The following is a 23064-nucleotide window of genomic DNA, read 5'->3' as shown; positions in this document are numbered from 1 at the left end:
CTTTAACGTGCACTGAAATCGCACAGCACACGGGCGCCTTCCTTTTCGGATTTAAATTACGTCTATGGTATCGACAAGAAAATACATTATTCTGGACTTCGCTTCTGCAGTGATGTAATGGGCATGGTTTAAGAATAAAGTGCGACGGTGATGCTTCTGGCGACGACGGAGAAACAGTTCAGGCCACGCGAACGGCTCACGCAGAAGAAACGCGCCATGCGATATCAGCAGGTTGCTATCAAAACGGCGCCGTCGATGTATGCGTTTTTTTCTTCCAGCGAAGATCGACGCTACATCGAGCTACATCGACGCTGACGCTGCGATCAGCGGCCCGGTTCGTAGGAGCGTGGCTGGTACTTTATCTGGAAACTTGTGACCAGTGCCTCGCCTCTGCTGTGACACCACCAAAATATTCTTACACTGTGGACGTGGTGCGACCTCGGGGCGTTGTGTGGTTGGGAATAATGAGGCGTGCGATGCATATCAAAGTCCGCTGCGTCAACGGAAGAAGAATCTCGATCACTGCATTGAAGTGAACGTGTGATCAGAAGGCAGCGCATGGGAGCGGGGCAATTCTCGAACTATGCGGCGGATAGTGAAGGCAAGGTGAGTGGCTTCGGAAGTTGTGTCAATGGCAGAAACGGTTGTCACTGTTTCCAAGCGACCGAACTTTGGTGTTATTCGGTGCTTCTTCAAATTCTCAAATGTTCGGCAATGCCGTAGGACATCGATGATGGAGTTCAAGTTTTCCTTGCTGATAAGGAACGTGTAGATGTCCTCTGCGAAGCCTTTGAGAAAATGGCCCACTTTATCCTCGTCGGACATACAAGGCGAGGCGACCTTGCAGAGCTTCAGTACTGCCCCGATATACTGTGCACACGTCTCACCGGGAAGTTGAGCCCGATGAGCCAATGTCTGCTGTGCCCTCTTACGTTTCGCCGAGGAATAACAAAGTACTTTGTTAGTTCTTCCACGAAGCGAAGCCAAGATGTCAAGGTATCCTCGTGATTTGTATGCCATTTTCATGCCGTATCCATGAGAGAAAACGATGTCGCCTGCTGGTCGTTATTGTCCCACTTGTTATACCTGCTCCCTCACTGGTAGTGGGTGAGCCATTCGTCTACGTCATCACCAGCTTCTCCCGCGAAAGAGGGGAGCTCTCGGTAAAGAGTCCAGGAATTGCTAGTTGTAGGCCTAAGTGCGACTTCTCCGTCCAGGGACACCTCAGGCACGTGAGGTGGTAGGCCGGCATTGCGTCGACTCCGACGAAGCTCGGGTTGATTCGTTAATTAGGGCCTACCCAGCAAACCTCCACCAAAATGCTATGGCATGAAACCTTCGCTCAGGACGTGGTCGCGCCACACTTGCGATGGGAGATCTTGATCACGATGTTGATGATGGTGTCGTCTGTCAAAATGGCACATACAAACGGCGGGGTATTGATCAGGGTACATTGCAGATACTAAATATATGTGGACAAGGAGGGGAGTATTTAGATAATCTTGAGTGTTACACTAGAAGTTGAACAAAAAATAAAAAGGAAAAGAAAAGGCAGTGAAGTCTCATCTAGCATAGGAATCTGCCTGATGAAGTTATATAATCAAGAGAATATCCCGTGACACTTTACCCGAAGGAGAGGAGAACTGGAACTCAGTGGTCAAAACGTTAATCAACAGTACTAAATTGAAGTACTAAAAAGTCTTTGTGAAATATATTTGGGAAAAATGGTCACAGTTGTGGAGTGATGGATGGCTGTTGCACTGCGCGAGCACTCTTCCCCGCGCCACTGCCCACTTCGTCCATATATATATATATATATATATATATATATATATATATATATATATATATATATATATATATATATATACAATTTTCCGAATCGAAGGAAGCTTCAAGAGCTCTAAGAATTTATTGATAAAAAGCTCCTTTAGGCCTGTAATTTAAACAAAAAACTATATAAGCATCTAAGAGGATAAGGGGAAATCGCAGTCAAGCAGGCAACATAATCTCGCACATAAAATATCAAATTGCCTTGTCGATATGTAAATTCTTGGGCAGGAAACATGCAAAAATCATGGTTGTCTGCTCGACGTCAAATGCTTTTACCAATGTCCGTCAGCGCACGGCCTTCTGTCTCCGGAATCATGGCCAGCGCTGTGGCAGTGGCGAAGAGGTACACCAGAGCGAAGGTCAAGAAAGAGTCGCCGTACCGCACTGCCGCAATCACTTCGCCGTCGAAGTGAAGCAGCAACACAGTCCCGAGCCAGCGCCACGCCCACGTGAACGAGCAACCGATGTAGCGCATGCTCAGTGGCATCATTTCGCCAGTCAACAAAGCTGGAACTTGGCAGAGACCAATCGAGTAGCTCAGCACCAGAATTCCCACTGACAGAACGCCGCGCCAGTTGGTTTCCTCGCTCCACTTCTCCAACGTCCACTGACTGCGAGTAAAGAACATAGGAATGATAATAAAGAGATGCTATTAGACATTAACTTAGTGGATGGAAGGACAAGAAACGTGAACGAGGATGCACACAGCACTGTGTATGTCATTTTATTTCACTTAGCCCTTTCTTGCGATGCGCTACAGATTAAAACGTATCTACTGCTTAGCTGTACATATCTATGCAAATACAGCTTACAACTCTCACACATACCTCAGACACAAGTGCGCCTGCTCAGTTGATTGCAAAACGGCCCCAAAGTGTCAACACGTGCCGTAAAGCAAACATTTTTATAAGCGCTGTCTGATCCGACAGTTCTACCCACGTTTGTTTTTATTTGCTGCCTTGACACAAAGATTGTTTACATAGTTCGATCTTGTTATCTAATTGTCTAATCGTTTAATTTTGTAAATAAAACTCTAATTCAGCTAGATATGTTTCCAATGAGTTCAAGTACCTTGGAATATAATAGTGTAAACATGGAATTGATTTTGGGTGACTTTCAGAAAGCATTATTAATGAAAAAAGTAGTAAAGGTTGTTCGCTCTCGCAGGCATAAATCTTACATGAAACAGGGCTAGTAGAGCTTAGTACTGCTGAGGTGCCATGATTAACACATATGACATTTTCTAAAAGGTTTGGAACGAACCGGTAAACACGAACTAAAACCACTATTCTACAGTCTCATTCCCTATCAAATGACAAGATTCGCAAATCTAAGAACCGTGATTAGTCACACAATAGGCGCACGCTATATCGAACGGAAGCATACCTGTTGGCAGAAAGTGTGTGAAAGGCAGATTTTTTTGGGACACTATGTTGTCTCCTATAACCCGTGTATTACTGACATTTGAGTGTACCCGCTATATCCGAGCTGACTTTCTGCAAATTACTACGTGTTTCCTTTCGCCACTCATGCCTACACGGAGAAAGCTCAAGAGATGGTAGAATGACCACTGTATTTAGTGCATTATAATGCGCTTAGAAAAATTGCATGGATTCACTGCGTGACATTCATATCATCATACACTTAATAACGTCAGTAAAAGTGTAGTGCCTAGAATATACTGGCTAGTGTGCCGACCGCGGCCTCCTGGGTGGCGCCGCCAGCGATGAATGCTGGCGGCCGCCGCCAGGGGCGCTGCAAACTGGGTGGGTACCTGTCACGACGCCCGCAGCCTACCGCGCTCTCGCAACACCGGCAAGAGGTCTAGGCGCGCGCTGCATTTCTTTGCTTTCGTCAAGTTGGTAACAGACCACAGTTCTACTGGAGGCAGCTGACTACCAGTTTAAAGGTTTGTTTTGAACTTAGACTAGAATTTTGCGGCATATTCAATCATCGCCGCTTCGGTGCAACTTCAAAGCGAGTTCAACTTCAAACATCCCCGGTGCTCACAAAGTAAAAACGGAATATGTACCCGGGCGATGGTAGCACCATAGGCTTTTATTGGTGTAATGTCATTTTGGTAGCTTTTTCCTAACAAAATGTAAGGATCATATGCGTACATGTGTTTTACCTACACTAATTCAACTGAAATAGATCAGCAATAGATTTATTTGTAATTGGTGGTTCTCAATGTGTACTCTACATTTGCTGACAAGCAAATACGTGCAGTTTAGTCATCGCGCGCGCGTGTGTGTGTGTGTGTGTGTGTGTGTGTGTGTGTGTGTGTGTGTGTGTGTGTGTGTGTGTGTGTGTGTGTGTGTGTGTGTGTGTGTGTGTGTGTGTGTGTGTGTGTGTGTGTGTGTGTGTGTGTGTGTGTGTGTGTGTGTGTGTGTGTGTGTGTGTGTGTGTGTGTGTGAATAATGCAGGAAAGAACAATACAACACTTGTTTTTATTGCTACAATAACAAGACGCAGACAGTTGCATGCAGAGCATGAAGGGGAGCATTTACTGGCAGCGGCGCTGTTTAAGAAACCTTTGTCGTTGCCTTCGAGCTTCCCTCTCTTTGTTTAGCCCCTTGACAAAAAAACGAAACCTTAAGAGAACATAAAATTTTACAACTGCAGTTAGAATTGCCTTTTCATGCTCTGGACAGCCAAGTTCAGGAAAAGACACCTGCTGTAGCTGGGTCAAGAATTCAACTAAACTTCCTTCATGGAGTTCGTTTTTACTAAAAAACGTTGTAAAGGCACCCTCCATGGCCTTTACAGCAGTTAACAAGCTCTGGCTAGGGTACAGCAGGCCCCCATTATCAAAATGAGCAGTAAAGTATGAAGAAGCATCGGCACCAGCTTCTGCTTTGCTGACGCAAAGATAGTCTGCACACCGTGGACAGCAGCTCCTGGCAATCATCTTTCTTGCCACATAGCCTGTAGTATAATAAATTAGAGCACTATTGCTTTTTTTTTTCTGTGTATGATTCATGGTCACTGCTAGACACGATTACTTCAACAACGTCATGAGCTTCGCTGAGATTTCCGTGGTCAAGTAGGTCATCTATTTTCTCTGAGAGAAAACTGCTCGTCGTTTCACACAGCTCATTTGGGTTTAGCAGTGCTTTGATCACCTCTGGGGTGCAATTTCCTCCTCTAGGCGGTTTCGCCAGGTTGTAGAACGCTAGTAGATTCACAGTCACGAGAAACTGTGAAACGGTGGGGTGGTCGTTGCATCCCGACGACTGCCTAATTATCCCAGAAAGGTTTTCAATTTTATCCTGGCTTAATCGGGACGTAAGCAGATATTTAAACCCCACAGCCGACGTCAGGAACGACAACAAGTCAAGTGTGCTCTTGATCGTCACTCTTAATCCTGCCGATGTGTTTTCCGTAAGGAAGCCACCGCCAGCTGGTTTCGCATGCTGCTCCCATTCCTGCAGATACTCTAAGAAGCCTTTGATATATTGTTCGTTCGGACTATTAGGCTTGAGTGTCTTCTCGCTTGTTCGCGAAGTCATTATACGAATCAGACGGTTCATATCTTGCACGAAATCTACTGTCGGCTGCACTATCCCATATGAAGACTGAATTTGTTCTTTGTAAATGAAAAGTCCTTTGATGACTTGGTCACCAAACAGCTGAAAAGCGATGTCAACTTTCATTTTTTCAAAGCTGTTCGGCTTGATGTGTGCATTTGTTATGCTTGGCATCACCTTGAGGGTCACATTTTCCCGATCCACTTCGAAAGCTGCTTGTATGATGCCGCAGTGAACATGTCCAGCTGGTGTGAGGTATCCTTTTGCAACAAACCCGTTTCTGACATTCTTAATCAAATGTGGAAAGTCTGAGAAAAAATACAGCTTTCTCTTTTGATCTACTGGGTGCTTGGTGCTATTTCGGACGTGGCTTGTAGAACCTGGAAAAAAATCAAATAAATCCAAAATGATAAAATCTGGTATTATTCCATCGCCACATTTTAAACAATGCAAACCTAAAGCTTCAAAATAGCAAAACACTGTAAAAGAGCAATTTTGTATCTTGCGTGAAATTACATTCTTGCTCTTACCCTGTATTCCAAAAAGCCGCCACATTCCTCTATTCCAGCTAGCGCCGTCACATGTTATGGAATCCACGAAGAGGCCAGCTTTTTCCGCAAGGACAGTGGCTTCCAAAATAATTTTAGCCAAGGTCGGGGCTTTAACATTTCCCTTTGAGGCAAAAACCCCTAGGATCTGAGTCCAGTTTCCTGCAGAAAGGCAGAAGTTATCGCTCACAGATATGTGCGTATGTTTATATATTTAAGATTGCGATATAACGAAGAAAAGGTTATTGAAAAGAGCACATATTCGATGGAAGACCGTCTGGTTAGGGTTGAAGTACTGGCTACAACCAAAATTTATTAGGAGCTGACTCGTTTCGAGGCCACCTTCGTCTCTAGGAAGTGAACATATTCGATAGAAGTTTGGTTGAGAAAGCAAGAGTTTAAATCAAGTAAAAATGCGAACCAAGTATACCTTAGGCTGAAAAATCGTCAACCTAAAGAAAACACACCCAAGGCTCGGCGTCGTACCAATTGCTGAATTAAATGAAGAATTTTAAGAAAATAATGAAAAAGCCCAACCCTGTTAGGCTAACGTACCGCAACCGAAGCACGGTGCTAAGCAATAGAAGCACAAAATTGACTTTAATGGAGGTAGTCGTTGCGGTGTAGACTATCGAATCCTCGCAGGAGCTTCAATTGTGTCATATGACACATTCGAGACACGGGGAATGATAATCGCCCTGTGGAACCACTCGCGATTTTCACTTCACACACCCACGCTTTGCGTTCAGTGGCCCGGCGGTTAAATATACTCGCTGCAAATCACCCGAAGTCATATAACCGAATGGCGCGGACAAACAGGCTTTGAGACGTTTTTTTTTTTTTTTTTCAAGAAGTTGCTTGGAGGAGCCAGCGGCCTTGGTTCGCCGTTGTTGCAAAGTGACACAGGCCATTCACATATATGCAGAGGGGAGCCTTCTTGAAACTATAAATTGTAGTACACTATAGACCTTTGCATCGGAGGGCGGGAAGGATGACGCCTCTTTACTGCGTCGTTGGAAACCGGTTTTTCAAAAGCTCAGAGAGGAGGCTTTTCGAATCTCCCTCGCCCGATAAAAAGGCCTATACGATAACCTGGAAACGCTGCAGATGACATCAGTGGGGAAAAGAACATTTCCTGTTGGCGCCGCATCTGAAGAAACAAAACAACTCGGACGCGAAAACATGGGCTCTTAATTTTGGTTGGTGACAATATTTCAAAGCATTAAACACACCTTACCAGTAAATGGCTGAAACAGCAAAACCATGCCATGGTCTGCCAGCACATTCTTCTGGTCAGCAGGTGTATGATCGCCGAGGTCAACAAAGCCTTCGATGTCGCCTTAATTGAAAAAGAAGCCCAGAAGGAACACTGCTTAATGTCCAAACATATTTCAACACAGATCAGAATATATATATATATATATATATATATATATATATATATATATATATATATATACTTTCTTTTATCGCATTTTTCGCGCCAGAACGAGCTCCAGGAATATTCCAGTGTATTCTTTTATCACTTCTCTAGATCTATGTTGGGGAGTGGCAAATCGTTCCTACTTTTGTTAGCAGAAATTCAGCCTAGTTTTTGTTCAGTGAACTGACGTTTGTATCGCTCACGCACGCTGACCGCCCCTGAAATGTAGACATAAAAGCCTCCTTTCCGGCTGATTGTGGGCGCATACCTGTAATCTGTGTAGACATGCTTAGCAAAACTCATTTTCCGTATATGGCACAGAGCATTCCAAGAATATAATAAAAACTTTACTCAGCAACTGACTTCACACTTAGGTTCTCCGATAGCTTTAATTCGTCAATGATGAGGCCACCATGACGACTGTAAACATCCATGGTCTTCGTCTTTTCGTTTAAGGCATTGAAGACTTTAGCGCTGAGGCCAAAATCACCTTTGAAACGCTTCAGGTACTTTTGAAGGCAAGTTCGCCCTGGTAGGACCATAATGGCTTCTCTTCGGAGGTGCTCATATAACTTCGGACTTCGCATCCTCATCAACATACATTCTAGAATCCATTCGTCGTCGTATCGCATGCCTTTATGCGACTTTCGTCGTGCAGCCAGGAAACAATTTTTTTACAGCCAGCTGTTGCTTTGTGGGAAGGGACTTAATTTTGCTGTCAAATGTTTTTTTCACAAAGAGCCTCATTTTGTTCTTTCATGTGAGCCATTTGCATCATTGCGCCTGCCAACTTTATCTTAGTCCTTGATAGAATTCGAGATATGTTCTTTGATTCTTTCTTTTCATCAGACTTCCTCGCAATTTCACTTTCCCTTCTCTTTTGTCTGCATGCTTGGTTTGGAGCCAGAATTTTCAGGTACTTGCAGAAAGCACAGGACTCTCCATCGGATTTTACTGATAGCAAACACTTCTCAGAAAAAATCATGCCCCTGTAGGAAGTGTACTTTCCTGAAGCAGGCTTTATGCAGCATCCACCACAAAGAGCTGTCACTTCCTCGATCAAGGATTCGGCCTCTTCGCATGTCATGACAATTTGTTCTGACTTCTTTCTTCCCCTCAGGTAAACACTGATTGTCCATCAGGTGAAGGTCTTTCAAACACTACCATTTTTTCCGTGAAAATGATGGCGAAATTATTTTCTTCGGCTTCACAGTAGGCGTAAGCTAATGATTCCTCGGGGAACGTTGGTACTCTCATCCAAGTTATTGGAATAGATATGTTGAGGAATGGGTGCATGCTCTCGCTGGTAATTGGAGGGGGTTGTTCAGCAGCAGCAGCGCTTGCTACTTCAGGACTACAACGTTTGGAGCAATTTTCATTCATTTCACCTCCATTGGCGGGCCGAGACTCTTCAAGGATCACTGGTTCGGCACTCATGGCTGAACTCAACTGGGAGGTTTCTGGCTCACCACGTCTGCAACGCTTTGCTGGAGGCTCTTTCTCGCACAGATTTCTACTTTTCCTTTTTGCTGGCGATTTGCGCGCAAGATGTTTAGGGTAATCCGGGAATATAGTAGGTATGGCGTCGGGCTTCAGACGTGGTTTATCGCGGGGAAGCTCATTTGTAACGCCGTTCACGGTGACACGGAACACGCGCTCAATATAGTCGCTCTCAAAATGTTTCTCGCACACCACAGCCATTGACGATAACTTTCTGTCTTTTCTTTTGATGCGGCGTTCCCATTCTGCGAGCCGCGTAGCATCAGATGGTGCAGTAAACATTGAAACTCTCTCCTTGTTCGACCGGAGACCGCTTTTGCAGAAAGGCACAAAGCAAGCCTTCTCTTTGAACTGCCGCTTCGGTTTCGACATATTTCCGTGCAGACAAAACTACAATCAAGAACTCATTTTGTTCTTCGTAGATATGATGAAAAAAAAAAAAAACAGCGCCCAAAGGCGCACACAGCGCACGTACACAGCGCACGCACACAACGGATTCAGTCACACCGAAATTACTACAAGAGCACACGGAACGACTCCCATATGCAGTTCCCCACTCACAAAAACAAACGCTGCACTTCCGTGAAAAAAAGAGCACCAGATTCAGCTTGAACCGAGTTGAAAACCCATATGCACGCACAACACGAACAGACTGGCTTCCGAAACGAAAAAACCGTGTCGTCTGCTCCTGTGGTACCCTCCCGACAAGCAGCGCCCTCTGCCGCTATGAACTGGCTTTCATTGCAAATGGCGCCACCCTCGCCCATAGGGAAGCGCTGCCGGACGGCACACTAGCCAGTATATTCTAGGCACTATAGTAAAAGATTCAGAAGAATGTTCATATTAATTGATGAATATAAAAGGGTAGATCACAGGGACACTTTCAACAATGTAGAAGGCTAGCGAACCAATTTGTACTTTAAGACTGATATTTGGCCACGGGGATGACAGGTGAGGCGTCCCTTTCCACAGTGAACAGTTACTAATGGCAAGAGGCATCACGATGCCAGTCTGTGAACGGTTTATTTACCAGCCTGTAAAAACTCAGGTTAGGCAAGGGGGGGGGGGGGGCAAGTAAAAGAACTGCTCGGAATGAACTGTGTTGGAAAATGACAGTAATGATGGCAACGACAGCTTCGCGATCGTGTAAACGGCTATCGACTGCCGCAGAATGACATAAGTGATAAGGACACGAACACTGCATCCTTAATGGCCTACAGCGGGGCGAACAATTAATTTGTCTCTCTAAAAGCTCGGTGATCGACCGTTCGATCATATCTTCAAACATTCGGGGGGGGGGGGGGGGGGGGGGTAAGCTAGAACCGTTTCGAGCCCGAGGCTTTTATGCTTATACGACACCCGGTAGAAGACGGCTAACAGCGCGATTATTCCTCGCTTCCGTCCCATCCGAATAACAGGGAACTTAGTGACGTCAGCGAAGTCACACAGTTTGCAACGTAGCTGATGATGCGGAATCGCTGGCTGCTTGGGCTCAGCAACTTTCATGCAACGACTGCTGTAATGGTACCAGGTGCAGCCTTTACAAGAAGGGCGCTCCATAGCAATAGAGAAATTCTCCATAGAGAAATTCTGAAAAGCCTGTGTCAAGTGAACAAACCTGAACACCAAGTACTCTAGCGGCCGAAGGGCGAACATTGTGGAGGCCACCAGTAGGGCTGAGAGGCCCATAAGCCATCGGCGTCCGACTGCTGACGTCTGGAGTGCGAATAATGCCCCGAAGCTCACGTAAGCAGCGAGGAGAAGCACAGCGGCGCCGCGTCCTGCGGATGCTCCCAATAAACCGCCGAGGACCTGCAGTGCTCTCAACATGAAGAGTGGGACAAACGACAGGTTCTGCAGCGTGTTCACAAGTAGGCACGCCCACACCATCCTGCAGCGAAGCGAGAGATAAAAAGAACGGTCCGGACAGAGTTTTGAGCATAAAAGCTATGTGGTCTGGTGTTATGAACCTAGAATCACTTTAGTAGCTTAAGAAACATCGTAGAACTGGTTTGGTTTGGTTTAGGGAGGCTTAGCGTCCGAAAGCGATTCAGGTTATGACTGACGCTGTAGTGGAGGGCTCCAGAAATTCGGACCACCTGGGTTTCTTTAACGTGCACTGAAAGTGCACAGCACACAGGCGCCTAGGTTTCGCTTCCGTCGGAAAACGGCCGCCGTGGCCAGGATTCCATTCCGCATGCTTCGGCACAGAAGTCAAGCGCTCTTTTCACTGCACCACCGGTGTGGGACGACGGCTGTTGTTGCGGCGCGCGTCTTTCTCTCCCTCTTCTTTTTTTCTTTCTTGTCTATTTTTTCTTCTGTCCGCACGATGCAGCCGCACGAGGCAGCGGAGGTGGCTCAGCTACAGAGCCAGTAGCAGGCGCGTGCATTTTCTTTTCTTTCTTCCTACAGCCACAACAACAACCACCGGTGCTGGACGAACATCATAGAATGTTCAGAACATAAAAGGCACACTGGTGTAGCACTCATCAGTTATGAAATACATAACGAGCGATCGGTCATTCGTTATCAGGTTGTGGACACTGATCAATAGTTATTCTTTGTTTTAATTATGAATAAAACAAACAGCTCGAGGCAGTGCTGAGGCTTTGGGCGTGGTTATTACCAGGTGGTCAACACCTTCAGACGTTTAAACAGAAAACCGGACCTTTTTAAGCAGCGATAATATTTCAATTGGAAGGAATCACCTTTGTCAATATATATGCATAATCGAAATATGAATCAAGATTACTGTAAGGGGCCTGTGCTGAGCTGCAAGCTACGTGACCCGGCTGCACCATTCCAATCAGTTCGGCGCAGTCAGTTTTCTTTAGCGGCATAATTGCGAGAACTTGACGGCATCGACTTGCCGTCGCATTCTTCTTCGCGCACTGAGGCCTTATCTCTGGCTATACACATCGGGCCATTTTTTTCTCGCAATTTGTCAGTTAATGTGAGGAATTTTCCTTAACAATTTTGGTGTCTGATTCATATCTAGTAGATCAATTTATTTGAAGGATGCTGATTCGCGTTGCTTTGTTTGACCCGGTCGCATACACCTTCCAAAGACGGTTGTACACTGAAGTACTTAAACCGCTAAAGAGGACGTTACAAATGGCTGTGTAAGGTTCCTACGGAAAGTATCGTATCATTGTAGCGTCTATTTTCCTACCTTCGGTGATGGGATTGTTGCTTTCGACAAAATATGATGTTATATGCATAATACAGAGGGCACATTATTCGACCTGCACTTGCATCTTCTCGCTGTGATGGTTCATTACCATCTCAAGGCTATATTCTGTTTCTGACCATATTTTCGCTTTTTTGGCGTTGCCTTATCTGATTGGTTGGAGATGTTTACAAATTCGTCATAGAAATGACGAATATGTGCTGACGTCTGTGAGGGTTTTGCAACCTTCCTTTTCAGTTTTCTTAGACATCGTTCAAGGCAGAAAAGCTTCGGGCGGATTTCTGAGAAACCTTGCTCATCTTTGTTATTGCTTTTGGTATTTCTTTAACTGCATAACAGATGAAAATATGCTCACTACAAGTAACAACCGCTCTGTCAAAAGCACGCCATGTGGGAATATGTAAATAGATTAGCTGAATACAAAACTCATTAAAGCACATACAGATAAGCTGTATTTCTAGTATTTTCCATTCAGTGAAACATGTTTCTTTAGGAACTAAATATTACTTTGCTTTATTTGCTGATTATTGTTTCGGTACCGATGTCACTGCGTAGGGCTGCTGCCACTAATAGTTGTTCTTTACACATGCTTTCTTCAGTACGTCTACCGGTTATATGCGGCAACATTAAAATCCCTATAGAAGGAGTGATGAGGCACCTTGTGCATACATCTCTGTACGGCCACACAAAAGTATCACGAGCGTCCGTGCAGTAATTCAAGATATTTGTGTTGCTCCTTCAACGGCACCAATGCAAGTTAAGCACTCACCAGATTTGCTTTAGGTAACGATGAGTGTCGACCGGATCGCCTTCCTTCTTCGGTCTCAGTTCCGGAGGCAGGTCTATGCCGAAAAGGCGAGCCGCTGCAACGTTGGCCTCCTGACGGCAGCCTCTTGAAATAAGCCAGCGGGGGCTCTCAACCAGGTAGTGCTGGAAACCGAACACCACTACAGGCCACATGGCACCAACGGCCGCTTGCACCTCCCACCTGACGCTTTCGAGAGTGCAGGCGGCCAGCGTTCCGGCACCCATGGCAACCTGAGAGATAGGGAGGACCTATCTCAACTCACGAAATCGCGTTCGCATTACGAAACGAAGCTATATGGGGAAATGAACAGCAGAGTGTGCGCCTTTTGTTTTTTGACATTGTAGAAGTGAGTGATGAGAAGTGCTAAACTAATTTAATGCTTCCTGTATTATAATACAGATTGGATTCGTCCATAATTTATTTATAGCATATAGAAGAAACGCATGACGGAAGGAATGCGGTTTAAACTAAATTACCTTAATAAAAATGATACTTTGAGTCCGTAAACCGTGCGCGTGCAGTTAATTGAACAGGATCTGGCAAAATGTCTTATTTAAATTGCTTTGCTTATTAATGTAATCCAGTATGGAAGTATCGAACATTTCCTTAATAAATGCCCTCGTGACAAAACGCCGACTGCTCAGAGCAGCGCCTATAAGTAGTGCCACGGACGAAGTCAGCCGAAATTATCTATGCATTGGTTATATGTTAAACACAACGTCACCTGAAACAAAAGAATAAATGTCCACATGAATGGTAAGAAGGGCACTCGAGCTACATGCTCCCTAGTATCTTGCCAACACTTATTGCGGAGGCTTGAGTTAGAAGAAGCTTAATTCTTGGCAATCATTAGTGGCTCTGCGCTCCGAGAAAGGCACTAAATTTGAAATCAGAGGTCGTTCAGAACAGCTGGCTCCTAACGCCATTTCAAAGAACCCGTCCGAACACAGACGTAGGTTTTATAACACCGAACGGCCAATGGCAGGTGCCTCGCCGCGAAGAATGCGTGGTCGAATTAGATCCACAAACCCCCCAAACGGTGCCCATTATAACACATTTTAGTAATTTGCTGAATAAGAAGTTGGCGTCTCTAAAGAACTACGCTGTGCTCTAAACAAATATGTTGCTGCCCTCACCAGGCACCATTAGTGCTAATACAATCCTGGTGAAACCTAGAGCGTGACAAGCTCCGCTTGCTCACCTCAGTAAGCCCACCGAAGAAGGCCCTCTTGGTGGGTGGAGACACGTCGGTCACGTACAGGAGAGCACTGTTTGCCGTCACACCGAGCCAGATTCCGCACGAGGCACGACTGACCATGAACGTTACAACGCTGTTGCACGCCATGACGCCGATCCAGCCGCAGAGCAGGCCGAAGGCAGACACTAGCAGAGCTCTTCGGTTGCCGGCAAAGCGAAGCAAGAGCCCTGCGCGACCGACACGCGGGTTGATCGTTACACAGTGCAGCTCTGTTCAAATAGTTTTGCACAGAGAAACAATTGGTTTGATCTACGACGGATAACGTCGCAGCTTTGGCTCCATTGCCACAGAAAGTTGTCATCGTGTGCAGGTCCAAGCATGCTTAAACCCGTAAATTATCTTTCCTTATTGCAAACATCAAAATCTCATTTTCGACACACAAAAAGATATGCAAAAACACAGAACATGGGTTAAAATACCCAAAACCTCGGGTTGTGTAATTCATTAAAAGTCACGCTTATGTAATAACGCTTTCATTCTCGGAAGCCCTGGGTCTTGTGACTTGAAGCCGCCAATAACTTTGCCAATGGATTCGCGAAGATACTCAATTATTTTCCTTGCATCATTGTCTGCATGAATGAAAGCCGTCCTAGATCGCCAAACACTGTTCAGGCCCAATTTCATGATCTTTCTAGCAATAGCTCATCATGACTTTTAATGCGCAGACATCTAATTCCGAATTACGTCCACTGGTAGGTCTTTTATAGCCTTTCTTTTTTTGGGACATTTTATGACGAACGAATAAAAAATGCACCCCGCGCCCTCTTGGAGACCCGGTCTAAGGCGTCGTTGTGTCCCTCGTTGCCATGGAGGCGGCAGGAACGATAGAAAAGGTGAACTAAGATATATTTCTCCCGTGCGCGGCGTGGTTTAGTCAGTTAACGCACTTGGCTGGTGATCGGAGGCGTTGGAGCTCGATTCCAGGTGGAGGATTTTTTTTCTAAAGGTAAACAAACCCCACCGTCATTTTATCGACAGGTTCAGTGTGACACTTTCTGCTGGCTGACGGATGCGCACTCATGAGCCTATAAGGCCTTTCACTTTGAAATGCCTTGGTCAAATGTGCCCAGGCAGCGGCCGACGCCATTACGCTCCCGTACTAGGGATAACACCTAGTGCTTGTGAAGGCCGGCCTCTTAAAGGTCGGTCCAGACATACCTGCATACACATACCTCTTTTGAGTGATTAAAAGTCTTTCACCACCACCACCCGGGTAGATTTCCAAGCATCCATCTTGAACCCTCGGGTTCATCATTGACCTTTGACTTACACGCTTTCACGCGGATTTACTGGTTTAGCGAGAACTTATTGTCACAATTGTTCCACAGCCCCCCACCACAGCACATTTTTCCGCTTTTACTTCCACTTTTCTCTCTTTCCTTTGCGGCGCGGTTAAGGAAAAAAAAATAGGCAAGAAAGAAAGAAATCGAAGAAGAGGAAGAAGAGCGAAAGACGCGTGTCGCAACAGCCGTCGTCTGCCACAGAAGCGGTGGCGGGTGCAATGACGGCCTACTACAGGTACAACCGCTGGTGGCAGGCGAAGCCCCACCGTAAACGGAGCACTATAACGGCAGTGGCGTACCATTCCCAACCCCGTAGGGCCAGAAGTAGCCACCATACGCAAAGTAAATAGGCAGCAATGTTGTTGTTGTGGCTGTAGGAAGAAGGAAAAGAAAATGCACAGATCTGCTACTGGCTCTGTAGCTGAGCCACCTGATTGATTTATAGGATGGTAAAGGCGCGGTAACTGTCACCTCAACCATGCTGTAAGGGAAGGGAGGAAGGTGGGAGTAAAAGTGGAAAGAGAAAAAGAGGAGCCGTAGTAGAGGGCTACGGAGTAATTTCGACCACCTGGGGATCTTTAACTTGCGCTGACATCGCACAGTACACGGGCGCCTCTTCGTTTCGCCTCAATCGAAACGCAGCCGCCGAGGTCGGGTTCGAACCCGTGTACTTCGACATAGTAGTCGGGCGTCTTACCACTGCACCACCCCGGCGGGGCAGCTGAGCCAGCTCCGCTGCCTCGTGCGGACAGAAGAAAAAACAAAGTAGAAAAGAGAGAGAGAAAGAGCTGAGCCACCTCCGTTGCCTCGTGCGGACAGAAGAGAAAATAGAGAAGAAAAGAGAGAGAAGGAAAGGGAGAGACGCGCGCCGCAACAACCGTCGTCCACTACCGAAGCGCTGGCGGGTGCAATCAGAAACTTTATGGCGGGTGCAATGACGGCCTACAACAGATAAAAATTCGATGGAAGGCTAGCCCCCGCCGCAAGCGGCGTCGATCTACCCGTCCCGGCCCCGTAGGGACAGGAACAGCCACCCTCGGGTGGGCACCTCACCCGCGTCGTAACAGAAGGAGTAAGGAGAGAGTAAAAGAAAAGAGCTACAGCTGCCACAGTGGAGGGCACCGGAAAAATTTTGACCTCTGTGACGTAAGTATATATAAAAATAGGTTTACAGAGAAAGAAAAGCGCCGTATTTCTTTATTCTGCACTGACGTCACATATCAGCACCAGCCTTCGAACCAGGCAGGCGACATAGAAGGCCGTTCTTAAGTTGATGCCACCTGAAATAGATGTGGCGCGAGGGGTGCATATCTGGTGGGTTTCATTGGTTTAGACGACCGGCTAGAGTACCGGAATACTTGGGTTAGGTCCCGACCACCGGCGGCTACATTTCAATGACAGCGAAACAGAGAGGCGCCCGTGTATTGCATGGTCTCTGTGCACGTTAAAGATTCCCAGGTGGTCAAAATTATGGCCCCCGCAGCAACGAGGAGGTGAATTGCCTAGCCCGAGGTGTTACACTCCGGGCTATAAGAATCGAGAGCTCCTCTACGGGCCGGGGAGAGGCTGATCTCCTTCCGTGATATTCTCTCGCATTACCGGGAAAAACAAAGGAAATAACAGAACAGTCCCTGCTCCGCCGGGGTGGCGCAGTGGTTACGGCGTTCGACGACTGTTCCCAAGGATGCGGGATCGAATCCCGGCCTCGGCGGCCGCTTTTCGATGTAGGTGAAAAGCACGGCGCCCGTGTGCTGTGCGATGTCAGTGCACGTTAAAGAACCCCATGTGGTCGAAATTTCCGGAGTCCTCCACTACGGCGTCTCTCATAGCCTGAGTCGCTTTGGGACGTTAAACCCCACAAACCAAACCAAACCAAACCAAACCAAACAGTCCAGTACATAGCGCAGGCCGCACACTGGCGACGGTTGCAGACTGACTGCTCTATACCTAACGCTTCTACATGCCCGATACCCAGACCTATTCTCCTCCGCGTGTAGGCATTGCGGCAAACCAGGAGACTTCGTACACATCCTGCTTACATGCCTTACCTTGCCTCATCCCACGTCACCAAAGTTGCAATCTTACTGGGAGTCTCTAATGACCAGCACCTCAACTGAGAACCAGCGCAGGATCATCTCCAGCGCCATGAGGAGGCTTCCGCTCCAAGAATTTCTTTCGCGTTGTAAGGGTGCCTCTTCATAGTTTGGGAGCACACAAGTGCCATGCAGGGGGCTTCGCATTCACTAACTATATATATGTAAATAAAAGTTTCAACCAACTCCAATTCCCAAGCCCTCTACTATGGTACCTCTTTCTCTCTTTCTTCTTTGACTCTCACCTTCCTGCCTCCACAGAACAAATGTGATTATTATTGAAGATATTTGGTTCACAAGAAATGAAAGAAGCAGTATCTGTAACACTTGTTTTGTGGACACCTGAACTGGCCGTAAGGGAAGAGAAGGAAGAAAAAATTAGCAGTTGTTTAGATCTGGTTAAACCTAGTTGAGTTGCGAAAGAAACTGCCGCATGACTGCGCTTATGATTCGCTTGTGGTTGGATGCTAGCTGTTTCTCCTTTGGTTACCGCACCACCAGAGTGCAAGCGAGCTCTTTTTCTGCATCGGCGAGCCGCCGTTTCTCGAGTCTTCTTGCACGTTCTTCCTCCGTTTCCTCGGCACGTTGTTTACGCATACTCTCATTCCAACGCCGTCGTTAAGATTCTTCTGGAGAACTTGAAAGAAATAAATGAAATAAACACTGAAACCAGTCTTGTGCCTTATATCAACTGAGCTATCGTTCGAATTCGATTCAGCAGCGTTGAACGTCTCTAGTTTTAAACTGTAAGTCACAGAATGTCTCACCAGGAGGCACCTTTCGTTACCTGAAAGGAGCGCTCCAACGGACGCGCTGAGCAAGAAGATGGCCTCTGCCCACCGGTTTTCTGGAGAACTGTGTGGCAGATTGTACCACGGCTCATGCTCGACGTAAGGCATGGCAGCGGACGTGAATCCCAGTGTGGTGCCGGCGGCGTACGAACCCAGACAGGCAACCATCATGGCGCGCTCGTGGTTCCCGGTCGGCGAAGGGATCGCGGAGTTATCTAGAGGCGAGCCACCCTTGAATTCTGGCTTCCAGCGGCGTAGTGCTTCCATGGCGCGGTTGGTCGGCGATGACGAAGCAGACCTCCCGCTGACATCGGAGGTGGGGCCCGAGGTCGGAGACACAAAACTCTGCGAACTGAGAGATATGCTCCTTTGTCAAGCGCACATGTGTCATGGTTTGGGGTTGCCACTATGAACCGCCAGGCAGCACAGTGGACAATAAAGCGTTTTGCCATTGGCTACCGCTTTCGTACTTGAAACGTAGGCACAATTTTGAATCTTAATTTTCTGACCTATCACTTTGCTGCAATTTTGATAAATTTCGGCATCTGCGGTGCTAATTTAATGTGACAAAAGGAAACTTTACACACGCATGCGCTTTCAGTGAGTTGCCTTTGAATGGACAAAACCCTTAGCGGAAGGTATGCATTGATACTCCTCCCTTACAGCCGAAATTATAACCGAGAAGCAGCTTCAGTATGCTGTGTGGTGTAGCTGACTAATTCACTTATGCGTTTCACACCCGCCTTGTTGACACTTGCGTTTAGCTGCTCACACCAGAGTATTAAAAAATTTCAAGAGCGGCGGGATCGAACCATGCTCCGGCGTTCGCAGTTCGAGGAAGGCTTAAAGCAAAAATACCCGTCTATAGTTCGTCAACGTCCGTTAAATATCCACGAGTGGTCTATGCAATCCCCCTTCCTCCACTGCAACACGTCTTGTAGCCAACGTGTAGCTTCGAGACGTTAAGCCTCATATTCTGCATATCGACACATTAATTCCTTTGCACGTACTACGTCTCTTCGCTGTAGGAGAAAGAAAGCTTTAATTCGAGGTTACCGAACCAACGAAAATACTTTAATCTCTCTTACCTGAAAGTTTTCGTCCTTGACCGCGGCATGATTGAATCACCGAGCGCAAAACGCAGTTTTCTTCTTCTGTCGAACACGCGTGCCAATTTCACGTGGCAGGTATTCACTCTTGAGTCATTTGAGATGCCTTCTGTAGAATATATACTGTGCATGAAAATAACCACTGTTTCTTACTTTTTAAGGAACTTCGCCGACGCAGTGAAAACCCTATTATAAGCACCACAAGAATGCCTTGAGAAAGCTCTAGTCTATGCTCGAGTTTTGAAAAATGAAATGCACCTAAAATCATTTAGAAAGGCATGCCGTAGATATGTGCCATTACAACTAAGTTTGTCATCATCATTAATCTTCGCTAACCAATTGAACAAGTAGTGGAGAAAAAAGGCGCCGATGTTTCGAATAGACGACTGCTATTTGACAAGTTCTTACCACCTACCGCAAAGCACCTGACATCTACTGTAACAAACGGCCACCTCGAAGATTACCTCTTATATTATCGACAACACGTAGTGATTTTCACAGATACCTCCCAACGCGACGAAAAAGCAGCACAAGGTATTTATTCCAAGGCACTCGATTTGAGGTTTTCTGTATGGATCCCAGATTACACGCCAATATTTACTACTGAATTGCTGGTTATTGACGTTGCCCTTCAAAAAGTTCTCTGTAATATTACTCACGTAATCATACTTTCTGACTGCCTGTCAGTCTAAAGCAGCGCTGCAAAGCCCGAAGACGCGTCTTTTCAAGCAAACCCTTATGTTTTTGTTCCCTTGTATTGACAGGAAGTGCGTTTTCAGTGGTTCCGGAGCACTGCGGCATTACTTTCGATGTATTGGCCACTTTCTTAGTGAATTTAGCTCTCAATAGGAGTGTTGATAATTTGTACCTAATATTATTTTAATAAATATTGTGAAAGAAGGCCAGGTCCAGACGGCAAGGTCGTGCAGGCAAGGCAAGGTATGCCGTGTCAGCGTTTAATCTGATGGAGAAAACCCAAACGCGCGCCGGAGCCGGCGCCGCGGGACGATGATGATGGTATGCACAAGAGGAAGAAGAAGATCATGGTATGTACAAATGAAACAAGATCCGTGGAGGGCTCACAATATGTCCAGTTTTGAACGGTTCTAAACACTGCACGCCTTGAGCCACGAGCCACTTTTTGCGACTGCGTATTTTGAGCAATTACATTTTCACTGGAATAACCGGTATGGTAGCTCTAGGCAACGTGAGGTCTTCATGACGCTGTTGCCTTATAGAAAGCCTTGCCTCAATCTGTATTTGTGCCGCTCCAGATTCAAGCCCTCAAATCACTGTGCGTCATGCGGTGACGTTGAAATCGTAGAACATTAATTCTATCCCACCGCTGATCCGCTCATCAGAGAAGGAAGGAAATCCCTCTTGCTCGCTTAGGACTGCCGTTCACAAAATCTATTCTCTTCTCTTTTGGTACGATCGTCAAAGTGACGCCCTGAACAAGTGTGAGAGTTACTCCATAGCCATAAATTGCGACCGGAGTTTGGATGGGAAAACACTTATTGTTAGCATTGAGCCATATATGACTTCTAATCTGTGGCTCTTGACGACCTTATGAGCCCACTCACTGGCCCCAACTTGCATCAACAGTTCTGAGATGGCCAGTACAGCCTCCCATCGCTCTAGAGAAGGGACTGGTAGTAAGTCTGCCGTTGGCGGCGCTTTTTTTCAACTCCATAATTCATACATCAATCCAGCCATGTGGTGCGGACGCGTGTTTGATCGCTCCTCGGCCCCGATCATCTTATTAACTTATTATTCTATTCATCTTTTTGCGTAACCACGTGTTACGCGTTTGTATTATACCGTCTGCGGTTTAATTAAATCCTACGGCTTGTTTGAACTCAGCGTTCGATTCGCAAGTGAGAGCTCAAGTGGAATCCTTATCCCGAGCGCTGCTGAATGCAACAATCGAACACCTCAAGCAGAGTAGGTTTTCATCACGGCGCTTCATTAAATCCACACGGCTAGCGGCACTACACCGACTTGCTGAGATGGACGTGCTCATCGGATTCTCCGACCACATTTGAAGCGAGACGGACTTAAAGGTGATAAGGTTTTCCAGAATCTAACGGTATTTTCTAGGAAATGTGGTTACTCTCATCGAGTATAGCGCTAAAGCGCATTCTGCAGGCAGTTGCCGTTCCATACGAGCACTTTCCAGCGACGAGTGTAGCTGCTGCTTACACGCCCTCTTACAACAAGCTCACTGTTGCTGCTGGCGTTGCGAGACCTCCTGTTTTTGAGGGAAACGCACCTCAGGCCTACCACTACAGAATCATCGGGACGGTTTGTGCGCTTGCTATGTATAACTTTTTTTACAACCTGAATTTGCGACCAGCTCAAGCATTTCGGAGTGAATGAAGAGAGCTTGCGCATATTTCTAGTGTGAGTATGGTGTGCAGAAAGAATGGCGATGGGGATGTTTATACTTGGTTTATACCAAAATGCCAAATTATACTTTTGTGTACCTTGCGCTTTTATTTATACCGGGAAACATTGAAATAGCGGGAAAAGAGGTGAAATGGGGAAAGGTAACTAAATTGTAGGTAAGTCAGAGGTCGTATAACGCCCTTAGATATTCATATCTGCTCAGTCAGAGCAGTCACCCACGTCCGTGGTTCGGATTGCTGCAGGCGTCACTGGTAGAGCGCGAGATGCTTAGCAAAGCAAGCCGGTGAAATGAAGCTTTCGTGAAGCATGGCATACGGTTGAAAACTGCCGGGGAATTTAGGTCTTATTGCATTCAGTGAATGCGCAAGAGTTAGGGGCTACTTTTTCGCTTCGCTTACCTGCTTCTCTGAACGGAAGGATGCGAGCGTTAGCTCGGAGTTTCCTCTTTTTTGCATGGTTTAGATCTTGGCTTTCAGTTCTACTCGTCGCGACCTTTTCAACTTTATATGACTTGACGTTGTACCTAAAGTTTAATTCAAAATCATAGTTAACTAATTAATGGCAATTAACTTGTATTTGCAATAGTGTAGTTTAATCGTACTCAATATAAGCTATCCAAATACATATATATGAATTTATGCTATATGACAAATTTTAGTTTAATCAAGTTGATAAGTTAGATATAATTAATATCTGAGTTAGTTCAGTGCAAGTATACTGGTTATAAGCTACAAAGCTACAGCGGATATGTTTGTACATACGTCCTGCAATCACATTCCTCCCACACTCTGTACATATCCACGCATGAGCTAAGCAATGTTACGCTATAAACGAATCTTTTTATGCCGTTACTGTGAGATCGCTGACGATGCAATTTATATATGTATTGAAAAATGAAGTCAAAGTGTTTTGCACGGAATGTCACCGCATCAAAGAACAAAGTGCTGCAATAGAATTAGTATGAGTGGCTTAATGCCATCCATTCTCGCGGTCGTCGGCATATAATGTCCTAAAAATCATGGATAGGAGCAACACAGAATATAATATAAAACTAAAACTTAAACCATGGGAAATTCGCAACATAACTACTTTTAGCCTTGCGCGTCAACTTCTTCGACAACTGAGAAGACCATACAAGGTTACCTAATTTACAAGATCTCGCTTTTTGAATTATAGGTTATCACGCTTGCTGTTTTGTGCCGTGGTTCTACTCCGGATTCACCAGGGCTTGACGCGGCGAGAGGTCCTGAAAACTGGTGGACGTGCGCTCTTATTACGACCAAGCGACG

General features: G+C 46.1%; 1 protein-coding gene across 1 annotated transcript; it reads right to left on the bottom strand.

Annotated features, from left to right (window-relative positions):
• Positions 1–519: 519 nt before the first annotated feature.
• On the bottom strand, positions 520–18539 carry LOC146186008 (facilitated trehalose transporter Tret1-like). The gene is made up of 6 exons (XM_084607969.1): positions 18254–18539; positions 14034–14257; positions 12794–13062; positions 10453–10725; positions 2110–2444; positions 520–857 (listed from the first exon to the last, which is right to left on the bottom strand). The coding sequence occupies exons 1-6, from the start codon at positions 18522–18524 to the stop codon at positions 520–522; spliced, it is 1710 nt and encodes a 569-aa protein (XP_084464095.1). The 5' UTR covers positions 18525–18539.
• Positions 18540–23064: the final 4525 nt, after the last annotated feature.

This window comes from Amblyomma maculatum, chromosome 6, assembly GCF_055883805.1.
Source record: "Amblyomma maculatum isolate TAMU_Amacu chromosome 6, ASM5588380v1, whole genome shotgun sequence".
NCBI classification, from domain to species: Eukaryota; Metazoa; Arthropoda; class Arachnida; order Ixodida; family Ixodidae; genus Amblyomma; species Amblyomma maculatum.
The sequence above is the reverse complement of the archived record's forward strand: the minus strand, read 5'-3'. Positions and strand labels throughout refer to the sequence as shown.

Bases quoted from the DNA above. Each gene is read 5' to 3' on its own strand.
- LOC146186008 (XM_084607969.1), bottom strand. From the start codon at position 18,524: ATGGAAGCACTACGCCGCTGGAAGCCAGAATTCAAGGGTGGCTCGCCT. The intron at 13,063-14,033 runs GTGAGCAAGCGG...CCTATCTCTCAG, and splicing joins TCTTCGGTGGGCTTACTGAG to GTTGCCATGGGTGCCGGAAC. The intron at 10,726-12,793 runs GTGAGTGCTTAA...GCTTCGCTGCAG, and splicing joins CGTTACCTAAAGCAAATCTG to GATGGTGTGGGCGTGCCTAC.